The sequence below is a fragment of the Chiloscyllium plagiosum genome, chromosome 23, assembly GCF_004010195.1.
Source record: "Chiloscyllium plagiosum isolate BGI_BamShark_2017 chromosome 23, ASM401019v2, whole genome shotgun sequence".
NCBI lineage: Eukaryota > Metazoa > Chordata > Chondrichthyes > Orectolobiformes > Hemiscylliidae > Chiloscyllium > Chiloscyllium plagiosum.
This window is the reverse complement of record NC_057732.1, coordinates 42784954-42797568: the sequence shown is the minus strand read 5'-3', so window position 1 is coordinate 42797568 and position 12615 is coordinate 42784954. Positions and strand designations below refer to the sequence as shown.

General features: G+C 43.8%; 1 protein-coding gene across 10 annotated transcripts in view; it reads right to left on the bottom strand.

Moving 5' to 3' along the window:
* plxna4 (plexin A4) overlaps positions 1-12615 on the bottom strand; it is a 619179-nt gene that overhangs the window by 11608 nt on the left and 594956 nt on the right. For all 10 annotated transcript variants that reach the window (XM_043714044.1, XM_043714039.1, XM_043714038.1 and 7 more), the window contains exon 29: positions 3431-3600. In XM_043714044.1, coding sequence (XP_043569979.1) covers positions 3431-3600 — 170 coding nt within the window. The remainder of the gene's footprint in view (positions 1-3430; positions 3601-12615) is intronic.

Genomic DNA, 12615 nt, shown 5'->3' with positions numbered 1-12615 from the left:
GTCTGTAATGTTGAACTTTTAACTTTATTCCTTTTTTTCTACTACATACCTAAGACCTGGATGCCTTTGTACCTCAGATGATGCTGGGAATGGTGACTTTGTACATTTTTCAACGTACTCTTGTCTCCCTGCACTCGAGTACACGTGACAATAAAACCTAACTCTAACTCTAATTTTGTGGGAAGGTCCTGTCTGAGTGGGAAAGCTTTTCCTGCTCAGCCAAAAAGGAAAAACTTCTTTCCAATACCTTCCAAGGTTACTGGCTCGCAGAGTCCAACACCTTTTATGCACCTTAGGGTGGGACTGTTGGGGGAGTGCAGGGATTTTGCACACTGCTCACCCCTTTCCCATTCTGACATACAGTGGCACACACACTGAGGATGTTCACCCCTCTCCCATACTTCCAACGTATCATTGTCAATTCTGTGTTTAAATGCATTTCTTGAGAACCCCTTCCAAATTGGGGTGGCTCAGTGGTTAGCACTGCTGCTCACAGCACCAGGGACCTGGGTTCGATTGCAGCCTTGGGTGACTGCGTGGAGTTTGTACATTCTCCCACCGTCCAAAGATGGCCATGCTAAATTGCCCAGAGTGTTCAGGGATATGTAGGTTAGGTGCATTAGTCGGGGAATGGGACTGGGTGAGATACTCTTTGGGAGGTTGGTGTTGGGCCGAAGGACCTGTTGCCACTCTATAGGGATTCTAATTCTAACCCAAGTTCTTTGCTTACCTGACTGTAGCGTTTTTAATGCTTTCTCCCTGTGTCCCAGCATTGGCAGCCTTACCATTTTTGAAGACCCTCTGCTCCTAAGAACCCTTCTTAAAACACACTCCACCATCCTTTTCATTATCACTTTGGACTAGGACAGAATTCAGCTCATGGTCAAATATCTCCCTGACTGCTCCTGTCATTCCCAAACAGAATGTCTACCTGGGTGAGGTACCAGAGTTCTGATGCCACCATGGATACTATCTCTAAAGCAAGAATCAACACCGGGTAAGGATCACTCGACCTGAAACATTAACTTTGATTTCCCTCCACAGACGCTGCCAGATCTCGCTGAGCTTTTCCAGCAATTTTTGTTTATGTTTAAGAATCAATGCACGAGATTAATAGCTGATTGCTGACAGTATTAACAAACATGTCAGATTGCATGACACTGGACCCTGAGTGTGGAATGGTCCAGCGATGTCCTGTTTAAGCCTCTCTTGTATTGAGTGTAAATAGTTAACAAAGGTTGTTGGTTTTCAATGTGATTGCAACCTCTCCTGTTTCAGGAATAGCCAGCCATTAACCTCATGATCATGATACAAGAAAGACCTTCAGGATAAAGGGGAAACCAAGGAATTGGAGGGGGAGTGGGGGATGGAAGGAATCTACTAATTTAAAATAAAATCAATTCTTGGCCACATTCTGGTGTCATAGAAATAGCAGACTGCAAATGTGCATATTTTGCCCTCTCTTGTGCATGATGAATGAAGCAACTTCCACACAATTAAGGACATTATGCCTGGTAGAAAGTAAGCATCTGCTTTATTTTTTATTACTTTTAAATGAGTACTTAATCTTCCAGCAGTTTAATCAGTGAGGGGCATGAAGCAATAAGGAAGATTCTGCAGTCTGTCCTCACTCACATCAACCATTTCAACGTATTGCATTGGAGACACTTGAAAAATGTTTTAAAATGAAGTTTCTTATTTTTCCAACCAAGTGACGCCTGCAAAGTCTTGTTCATGTCTTAACTTGATTTGGAATTGAAAAACTACACAAAGCATACAGCTCATATTCCCCACAGCATTTGTTCATCAATTATATCTGAATGTTTCCACAATTCCTTGAGATTTCTTATTTGGTACTGTAGCCATTACTGTGCTTGAACTAATGTCTCAACCTTTGGCTGGAGTCAATTGTTGCAGAACAATGGTCCTGTGCGGTGCCTTTGTATTTTTAATGATGTTGGAGGTGGTATATAAATGCAAGTTGTCTTTACTGATTCCCATTGAGACCCCTTGTTAAAGCATGATCTCAACCAGAACTCAAACAAACCACACACATTTTTTGAGTTAACATTCTAAAAAAGTCTCAAATCCCAATAAACCAGCTTACTTCACAATTACTGCCACTGTAATAAATTCCCCTGGAATTCCAGTGTCAAGATATGCAAATGCATATAATTTATAACAAACCATTTTACTATACAATCCCTTTCCTTACACCAAAGCTTCGTAACTCATTCTGAATGAGTGAAGCCGCCATGAACTCAGATGCTGGAGTGTGCTCATTCCATTAGCATGTATTCACTGTTAAATCAACAGCATCAGCACCAGCTCAGTCACACTCATCGGACAGTGACGGCTCTGTACCCAAACGGTATCTGCACAGTGAACTGGGTCACGACTCCTTGGGGTGTCCACTATTCCACCACAAGGACACCCTGCCCAAATGAGATATGAAAGACGTGGACGTGGACGTGGACGTGGACGTGGACGTGGACGTGGACGTGGACGTGGACGTGGACGTGGACACAAATGATTGAGACACAGTTGCTAATGGCCATGATCACTTGGGGCATAACTGCCTGGAAGAGGTGAGCAGAACGATAAGCTTGACCGGACGAGAGGAGAAACCAGAGGCTTTCAGTTTCCCCAGCCCTATCATCCTCTGCAACATGGAGTCATAGAGATGTACAGCACGGAAAGAGGCCCTTCGGTCCAACTCACCCATGCCGACCAGATATCCTAATCTAATCTCGTAGGCTGCCACTCCAGAGCAAGGTTCCCGATGTTTAATGCAGAACTGTCAAACATGATGCAAAGCATCATCTCCCCTTTTGGACAGGAACTGCAGTGGTAGTGTCCCTGCCTCTGAGACCTGGGCTCAATTCCCACCTGCTGCACTGGTGTGCACTGGAACAGCTTGAGTAAGAGTATCTACAAAAATGGAAAGCTATCACGGTCTTGGGCCTCTTCAAGTAATCATTTCAACATTGAAAGCTGAATCGAGGCCTTGGATCTTCCACCCATTGCCAACGATTTCCATCCTGTGGGCGGCCCGGTGGCACAGTGGTTAGCACTGCTGCCTCACAGCGCCAGAGACCCGGGTTCAATTCCCGCCTCAGGCGACTGACTGTGTGGAGTTTGCACATTCTCCCCGTGTCTGCGTGGGTTTCCTCTGGGTGCTCCGGTTTCCTCCCACACTCCAAAAATGTGCAGGTCAGGTGAATTGGCCATGCTAAATTGCCCGTAGTGTTAGATGTAGGGGAATGGGTCTGGGTGGATGCGCTTCGGCGGGTCGGTGTGGACTTGTTGGGCCAAAGGGCCTGTTTCCACACTGTAAAGTAATCTAATCTAATCTAATCTTTACACATGCTGGCTTGGTCTAGTCACTGGCTCCCCTGTCCACCCTACACGCAGTCCCTTCAATACTCACCAGTTGCTCTTCCATGTATGTCTGACGTGAGGGTCATGGATCTGATGCTTGTCTGCCTGCTCGTCCAGAAAATCAAACATGTACTTGATGGCGAGAGGCAGTGCACTCCCTCGGTGAGCCGTGCTGAAGATGGTCTCAAAGAGGTCATCCACAAACTTCTGCAGGGTCCCCTGCAGCAAAGTGAAGAGAGAAAAGAAATTAAGTGGCAATAATGAACAGGACATAGAGATGAAATCGGCTAAATCGCAAATTGGAAGTGACACTTGTCCAGTACTTCAATCCTTACCACTAGCACGAACATCTCTGCCAAACTCTCTACACTTTAAATATGTCTGGTTGTAAAAACACATCTTACACCAAAAGTATCTCTTTTTGGATGTGTATGTGCAAAACCTAAACAAAACAATTGCAATTCCATAACCATGATGAGCACATAATTTTGCCCCCAAATTTATTTAATCAATTATAAGTATTCATTATTTGGAGAAATAAAAGGACAGTTTTCCCAAGTAGGAAACTGATGCTAATGGAGTGAAACGACTGGTAAACAACACATAAGTTCACTATGGGGTTAACATTTGAGGTGGGCGCCTGGTGCATTGATAAAGATGAATGGTGTGGCCGCTCAAAGGCAGCAAATTCTCATTCTGCTCAAACACCGTGGAAGAATCGTGTTAGCTGACAATTATAATATTTCTAGCGTGTCCAGGACTGGTGACAGCTTATCTTGGCATACAAGAAGAGGAGGGGGGAGGAGGTAGCCAGAGACAAAAAAATATATAGCATTCTCCGTACCTCGCAGCTGCTCAGGGTGGCAACAATATTAATGAAACTCTGACAGGCTTCATCTGTTCGATAGGCCTCAAGCATCATTTTACCTCAGATTTATTTTGGAAGAAAAATGTTATGCCAGTTACGAAAATGAGATGACGCTTGCTTACAAATTTCAGGACATTAAACATGCCAAGAGGAATCAATTTTGTGTAAAGAATTGCTACTTGTAATCGGCACTGATGGGCCCAATGTATAAGTTACTGACATAAACATTCTTCGTTACTGCAGCTGAAGGCCAAACAGGGTAAATTACATAAAAGCAAAAGCTGCAGAGCCTGAAATTCAAAACAAAAACAGGAAAACAGCTGGAAAAACGCAGCTTCTGGCAGCCACTGAGGAGGGAGAGATAGAGTTGATGTTTCAAATTGAATTTTTCAGAGCTCAGTCTAAATACATTACATACTTGCGAGACAAAAATATTTTCTTGGCGAAAGTGAGTACTGCAGTTGCTGGACACGAGAGTTGAGAGTGTGGTGTTGGAGAAACACAGCAGGTCAGCCAGCATCTGAAGAACAGGAAAATCGATGTTTTGGGCAAGAGCCCTTCATCAGGAATTTGCCCGAAAATCGATTTTCCTGCTCCTCGTATGCTACCTGACCTGCTGTGCTTTCCCAGCACCAAACTCTTGAAAAATATTTCCTTGTTTAAGAATGTTTGTGCTTAAGTTGGAAACTCTAGGAAGAGCATGACATACACTTAAATACACTTGCAACTATAAAAAAAAGAACAAGAATTGCTGGAAAGCTTCAGTGGGTCTGGCAGCATCTGTGGAGAGGAATCAGAGTTAACGTTTCAAGTTCAATGACCCTTCCTCTGAAGGTAGCTAGGAAAAAGTTGGCTTTTATGCAGCAGATATGTGCATTAAAAAAAAACTTTTTCCTAACTACCATCAGTTCTCAGCAAGGGTCACCGAACCCAAAACGTTAACTTTGATTTCTCTCCACAGATGCTGCCAGACCTGCTGTGCCTTTCAAGCAATTTCTGTTTTTGCTTCTGATTTCCAGCACACACAGTTCTTCTGTTTTTTTTTTATTTTCCAATTATACAGACCTGCACAATGATTTTTCAGATCCAGGGAAATATGTTCCCTTTAATTGAGAGAAAATGTTGAAAGGTCCCTGTCATATTGAATGTCGTTCCTCAGGTAAGAGGGCTTTCACTGTGTGTCAGAAGCACACAATGCTTCTGCAGCAACTTACCAGTGGTTCTCAATGGCATCTTTTGCACCTGTGACTACTGTGCCAAGGTCAGAAGGCAGGTGGGCAGTTCCCTTCCATCCACACACCATCCTGACTGAGGAACATATCCTCATGCTCACTGGGTCAAAGTCCTGCAATACCTTCCCTAAGGACACTGTGGGGATGCATACACCTGATAGATTGCAGTGGTTCAAGAAGGTGGTGTGTCATCTTCTCAAGGCAATTTAGAATTATTTTTAACTCACTTACAGGATGAGAGCATCTCTGGATAGATCAACATTTATTGCCCACTCTAGAGGGCAGTTAGGAGTCAACCACATTGGCAGTGGGTCTGCAGTCCAATGTAGGCCAGACCAGACAAGGAAGGCAGTTTCCTTCCCTAAAGGGCATTAATGAACCAGGTGGGTTTTTCCGACAATCAATTCATGGTCACCATCAGACTCTTAATTCTAGATTTTTATTGAATTCAATTTCCACAAGCTACAATGGCAGGATTCAAACCCAGGTCTCCAGAAACATTACCTGGCTCTCTGGACTAATAATCCAGCAATAATACCACTAGGCTATCAGTGGGCAATAAATGGTTTTCCTTTATTGGTCAGAGCATTGAGTACAGGACTTGCGAGGTCATATTACAGCTGTACAGATCGTTGGTTAGGCCACTTTTGGAATATTGCATGCAATTCTGGTCTCCTTCTTACCAGAAGGATGTTGTGAAACTTGAAAGGGTTCAGAAAAGATTTACAAGGATGTTTCTGGGGTTGGAGGATTTGAGCTACTGGGAGAGGCTGAATAGAGTGGGGCTGTTTCCCCTGGAGCATCAGAGGCTGAGGGGTGACCTTCTAGAGGTTTATAAAATCATAAGGGGCATGGATAGGATAAATTGACAAAGTCTTTTCCCTGGGTTGAGGCATCCAGAACTGGAGGGCATAGGTTTAGGGTGAGAGGGGCAATTGTTTCACGCAGAGGATGGTGCATGTATGGAATGAGCTGCCAGAGGAAGTAGTGGAGGCTGGTACAATTACAGCATTTAAAAGGAATCTGGATGGGCACATGAGCAGGAAGGGTTTAGAAGGATATGGGCCAAGTGCTGGCAAATGGGACTAGATTAGGTTAGGATATCTGGTCGGCATGGACGAGTTGGACCGAAGGGTCAGTTTCCATGCTATATATCTCTATGCCTCTACGACTTTAAATGCTGACCCAGCCAATAATACTAACATTCCAAATAAAAGTAACTATCTTGAACTCACTGAATTCAGGAAAAATAAAGTGTGGGCTGCTTTTAAACAGTAGAAAATGGAGCAAGTTCATTGCACTAGCAGGGGACTGTGGTGTTTGGAGTTATGCAAGCTGCAATTCAAAAGGACAACTGTTTAAGATGTTTAAAGCTGGTATCAGGATTGTGAGAAAAAAATAAATAAAAGCATCGTCCTGAGGATGCTGGAGATCTGAAACAAGCACAGGGAATGCTGGAGAAATGCAGCAGGTCTGGCAGCATCTGTGGAGCGAGAAACAGAGTTAACATTTCGAGTCCAGTGTGACATTTCAACTCCATTTCTCGCTCCACGAATGCTGCCAGACCTGCTGAGTTCCTCCAGCGCTTTCTGCTTTATGTCTGAGAATAAATTTGCTTTCCTCCTGGTCTAACACATTCAATTTTTTTAAAGGAATTTGGAATCAATTAACAGCTTACCTAGTTCATCCTTTTCAGAATCCATGCTTAATTACTCTATAATTTTCTCCCATTCCCTTTCCCAAATTACTTCAAGGGACAGAAATTTCCTTTCGAGGCAACTTCAAGAAAGAAAATCAAGCAGCAGAATTGATAGCTCTCTAATTCCGCAAGCCCTCTGCCTTCAATAGATATTGCTGCAGCACCTCTATAAAGATGGTCAGAATTAGTTAACAAAAGTTACACTTCCTCCAGGACTTGTAATACTGAGGGTCCATTGATTCCATTTGGACTGAATGTACTTGAATTTTTAAAATAACATTTGTTCCATGAATGTGAGGGATGTTGACTAAACTATACTTAGCACCCTTCCCTGAAGCCCAAGTTAAATGACCCACTTTCCCATTTCAAAAGTCATCAAATAGTGCAGATGGAGTTATGTGTAGGATAAATGTGGTACTAACAAAATAAATAGGAACAGAAGTAGGCCATTCAGCCCCTTGAGCCTGCTCAATAAGGTCACGGCTGATCTGTTGGTGTTTTGAATTCCACATTCTGATCTACCACTGATAACTCTTGAATTTCCTGCCTTATAAGAATCTATCCATCTCTATCTTCATAATATTCAATGAACCTCCTCCGTCTCCTCCACCTTCTGAGGCACAGAGTTCCTTAGCCACACAACTCACAGAAAAATAAATTCTCCTCCTTTCTGTCTTAAAAGAGTGACCTCTAATTTTTATTTAGTGCCCCCTCCCTCTGGACTCACTGTAAAGAAGGAACAAGCTCAGATTGTCCAACTATTGCTCACAAGACAACTCACTTATTCCAGATCTCAGTCTAGCTAACCTCCACTGAACCATCTCCAACACAATCATATCTTACTGCAAATCAGCAACCAAAGTGGTACCCAGTATTCAAGATTTATGGGTGGCATGGTGGCTCAGTGGTTAGCACTGCAGACTCACAGTACCAGGGACCCAGGTTCGATTTCAGCCTCGGGCGACTGTCTGTGTGGAGTTTGCACATTCTCCTGTGTCTGCGCGGGTTTCCTCCGGGTGCTCCAGTTTCCTCCCACAGTCCAAAGATGTGCAGGTCAGGTGAATTGGCCATACTAAATTGCCCGTAGCGTTAGGTGCATTAGTCAGAGGGAAATGGGTCTGGGTGGGTTACTCTGGAGGATCAGTGTGGACTTATTGGTCAAATGACCTGTTTCCACACTGTAGGGAATTTAATATAATGTGGTCTCTTACTGTGCCCATTATAACTGAAGCAGAACAGCTTATGTTCAATTCCCACCACAATAAAGGATCACATTTCATTTGTTTCCTTGATTACATGTTGCATCTTAACTTTTTTGTGATCTATTACCAGGTCACTTAAATTTCTCTACACTCTGGAATTCCACAGTGGGTCTCTGTTTAAATCTCAGAATCCCTGCAGTGTGGAAGCAGGCCATTTAGCCCCATCACTGCCCCTCTGAAGGGCAATCCACTCAGACCCACACCCCACTATATCCCTGCATTTCCCCATGGCTAATCCACCTAGCTTGCACATACCTGGACTCAATGGGCAATTTAGCATGGCCAATAAACCTAATCTGCACATCCTCGGACTGTGAGAGGAAACTGGAGCTCCAGCAAGAAACCCACACAGGCACAGGGAGAATCTACAAACTCCACACAGCCAATTGCCTGAGAGTGGAATTGAACCCAGGTCCCTGGTGCTGTGAGAAACTAAACATCACATTTTCCTGTTATATTCTGCCTGTCTTATTTTTTTCCCAATCACTGAATCTATCTATAGCTGTCTTCAACTTCCTTACTTCTTAGTTGCAAAATACTTGCCTACTAATTTGGTGTCTTCTTCAAACTGTCCCTTTGCTCCCCTCATCTAAGTCTTTGTTGTTAATTATAAAAAACTGAGATCCCGGCTGCAACACTCTGCATGACTCCACTCTTTCCACCTTGTCAATCAGCCAATGATGCATTGATGTATACTCTGTTTTCTGCCAGCCAGCCAATCTTCTCTCAATGCTAAATGTTATGCCCTACCCCATGAGGTCTTATTCTCCACAATAAGATCTCTTGTGGTACCTTATCAAATGCTTTCCAAAAATCCAAATACATTATATTTTCCTTTATCTGCATTAGCTCCCCTTTATTCCCAGTGCACATTACTCCTTCAACAAACTCCAATAATTTGGTGAATTAGTGACTTCCTTCACTCGGAGCTCACTGCTGTATAACTTTAGTCTTGTGTGCATTTAATGGCTAAAGACCTTTTCTGTTTTGAAAAGCATTTTCAAGCAACTTGCACTCAATAATTTGCAAATCATTGAGAGCAAAATCTACCATGAACCAATGTAGTCAGGCTGACTTCCAGAACTTTGTTTTTTAAAAGAAATAGGCTTTGTTTTGACCAGGTAAAATATGATATTGATAACTGAGGTTGGGTACACACTATTAAACACAGTTCCAGTGCACTGCCTGTGAATAACAAACATTCCCTCTAAACTGCATAAGGCATGGTCAAATAACAACCTGGAACACCTCACACAGTGAGGAAAGAGGCCCCACTCACAGGCCATACACCTGGTAAGATGTTTGGGCATGACTTCAGGGCAACTTCAAAGAGAATGCTCACAGCTACACACAGCAAACAGAAATTTTGCCACCACGGTGGCTCAGTGGTTAGCCCAACTACCTCACAGCACCAGGGACCCAGGTTCAATTCCAGCCTCGGGGGACTGTCTGTGTGGCGTTTGCACATTCTCCCTGTGTCTGTGTGGGTTTTCCCCTCACAGTCCAAGGATGTGCAGGTTAGGTGGATTGGCCATGGGAAATATAGGGAATGCTGGGTCTGGATGGGATGCTCTTCGGAGAGTTGGTGTGGACTTGATGGACTGAATGGCCTCTTCCACACTACTGGGATTCTACGAATCTAGAATCTGAGGAGTAATGGCTGCATCCTCTGAGGTTTATGTGACCCTCCTACTCAGGCTATAGGTGGCTCCTGACTTTCTGCAGGTTCATCAGAGACAGCCTTGCCTTTAGTCTGGAATCCTCCACTCCAAACATTTCCACTTATTCCTATACTCCTTCAATGTTCCACCTGTCCAAATATCGCCTCCTTCGACTCGGTGCTAATTTTTTATCTGATTTGCACTTCTCAGAAGTGCTTAGTACATTTTACAACATCAAAGTACTGTAAGTTGTTGTGAGTCACCTTATTTACAGGACTCAAATACACTATCGGGTGAACAGGGAGGTGAGAGTCCTGTCTACTGAATCAAACTGACATGAATATCACAGAGAAACAATTGCCTTGGGCCAGCACCTCCTGTATCCTGAGCAGCGACATTGTAATTTCAAGTTGACTGCCTTTGTGAACGAGGACTGCATTGTAGTGGGAGCTGGATGAGGCACACTGAGCACAAACGCAGGTCAAGAGGATTTACATTGGCTGTGTCAAAGTTAATGGCTTTATATGGGCAATTAAACTAATGTCCCAATCATAGAGGTAATTGCTGTAATCAGGGAGGGTACTTCAACTCTATTAATAGGATCATGCGATTGGATGCCTGTTCATTGACCTCTGAGTGAAGCATGGAAACGGTGAGGCACGTCTGTCCTCAGGACTAGCCGGCAGTTTCTACTCTCCCCATGTTTCCCATACTACCGGACCACTGTGTGTGAATTTACCAACCCTGGCAGGGATTGGTCTCAGCCTTGCCGTTTGCCTCAGACTTAATCAGAATCTGCAGCGAAAATAAAACTGCTCACTTGTAAATCTCTGCACCACAGTCTGGTTTACTTCAGCAGCTCCGGTAATAAAGTGGAAACAACAGGGGGAGATGGTGATAATGTCACTGGATTAGTACTCTGCATTACATGGGTTCAAAACCCACCACAGTAGCTCCTGGAATCTAGCCTTAAATAATGCGGCAATTGTGTGGCACAGTGATAGTAATAGCCCTACCTCTGAACCAGGAGGCCTGACTTCAAGTCCCAGCTGCCTGCAGGTGTGTGATAATATTTTCAAACAGGGTTTATTGTAAATACTGGAACAGTGACAGGGTTTCAGCTTTGTCCCATTCCATTGGCACAGAGGCACCAACAACCACCGAAACAGGCGAGAGGACTTTCAGCAACACAAGGAACTCCAAACCCATTGGCATTCGAGGCTCAGGCTTCCATTGTCACCGCTGAATACTGCTTTGTTTGTTTTCTTCTTGCTAATCTTTGCCTGTTTCCACCTTACATTCTCTATACATCGGATTATCTGTTTCTCTGTATCTTCTTCCGTTAGTCATACTCTCTCTCTCTGTAGCTATCAGCATCTCCAAACCATCTATATACCACCCTGTGCACGCTTCTACTATTTTAACTCAATTTTATTTCCAAATGCAATCTATTGTACCTACCCTGACACATATTCAACCATGTTGTTGTGTGAGAACGAGTATGTCTGTGTGAGTATATATTAGTCTCAGCATAATTGTGCATATCTCATGATATGAGGGTGAACCGGGGTTGAGAGGAGTGCTGGAAAGACACAGCAGGTCAGGCAGCATCCGAGGAGCAGGAGAATCGACGTTTCAGGCATAAGCCCTTCATCAGGAATGAAGGGAGGGTTTATGCCCCGAAACATCGATTCTCCTGCTCCTCGGATGCTGCCTGACCTGCTTTGCCAGCACCACACTCTTGAGTCTGATCTCCAGTGTCTGCAGCCCTCACTTTCTCCTGTGAGGATGAACCGGTGTGTATGTAAGAGAGACATTATACATATGAGTAAGAGAGAGCTTGAGGGAGCCAGTGTGAATGTGACAGAACCAGATATTGGCTGTGATCCACCCATGAACAAAAGGCATGCAGACACTTCCTACCACACATGGAGTGGCAGTGTGCTGGTGGTATTAGCTTGGCCTCGGCCTCTCAAACTATATTCCAGCAGGATCCAAAACCAGATTAGCGGCCACAATTCAGTCGAAAGGAAAGGATACATGCTTCCTTTCTGCTTAATTGGGGATATGTCTGATTCATTCTGTAAATTATTTTATAAATAAAGGATTTCTGTATTTTCAATGTATTGCAATCATTTGCATATTACAATGTTGGAGTCTTGATACCTGCCTTCGTACTGACATTATAATTCAGCACCTGCCATGATAGTGATTTGTCAATAAATTAATTCTCCTTTGGAGAGGCAAGAGGAAGCCCATCCCTCATTCTTTGCTGACCCACAGGAACTACACGGAGGTCTCCCTTCTCAATTCACATATAATGGCACAATGTGTGTGTGTGTGTGTGTGTTTTTGCGTATGTGTTTGTTTGTGTATATCTGTGTGTGTTTACGTGTATGTTGCATGTGTGTGCGTTGTGTCTGTGTGCTTGTGTGTTTGTGTACATGAGTGTGTTCCTGTGTGTTGATGTGTTGTGTGTGTGTTTGTGTGCATGTGTGCATTTGTGTGTGTT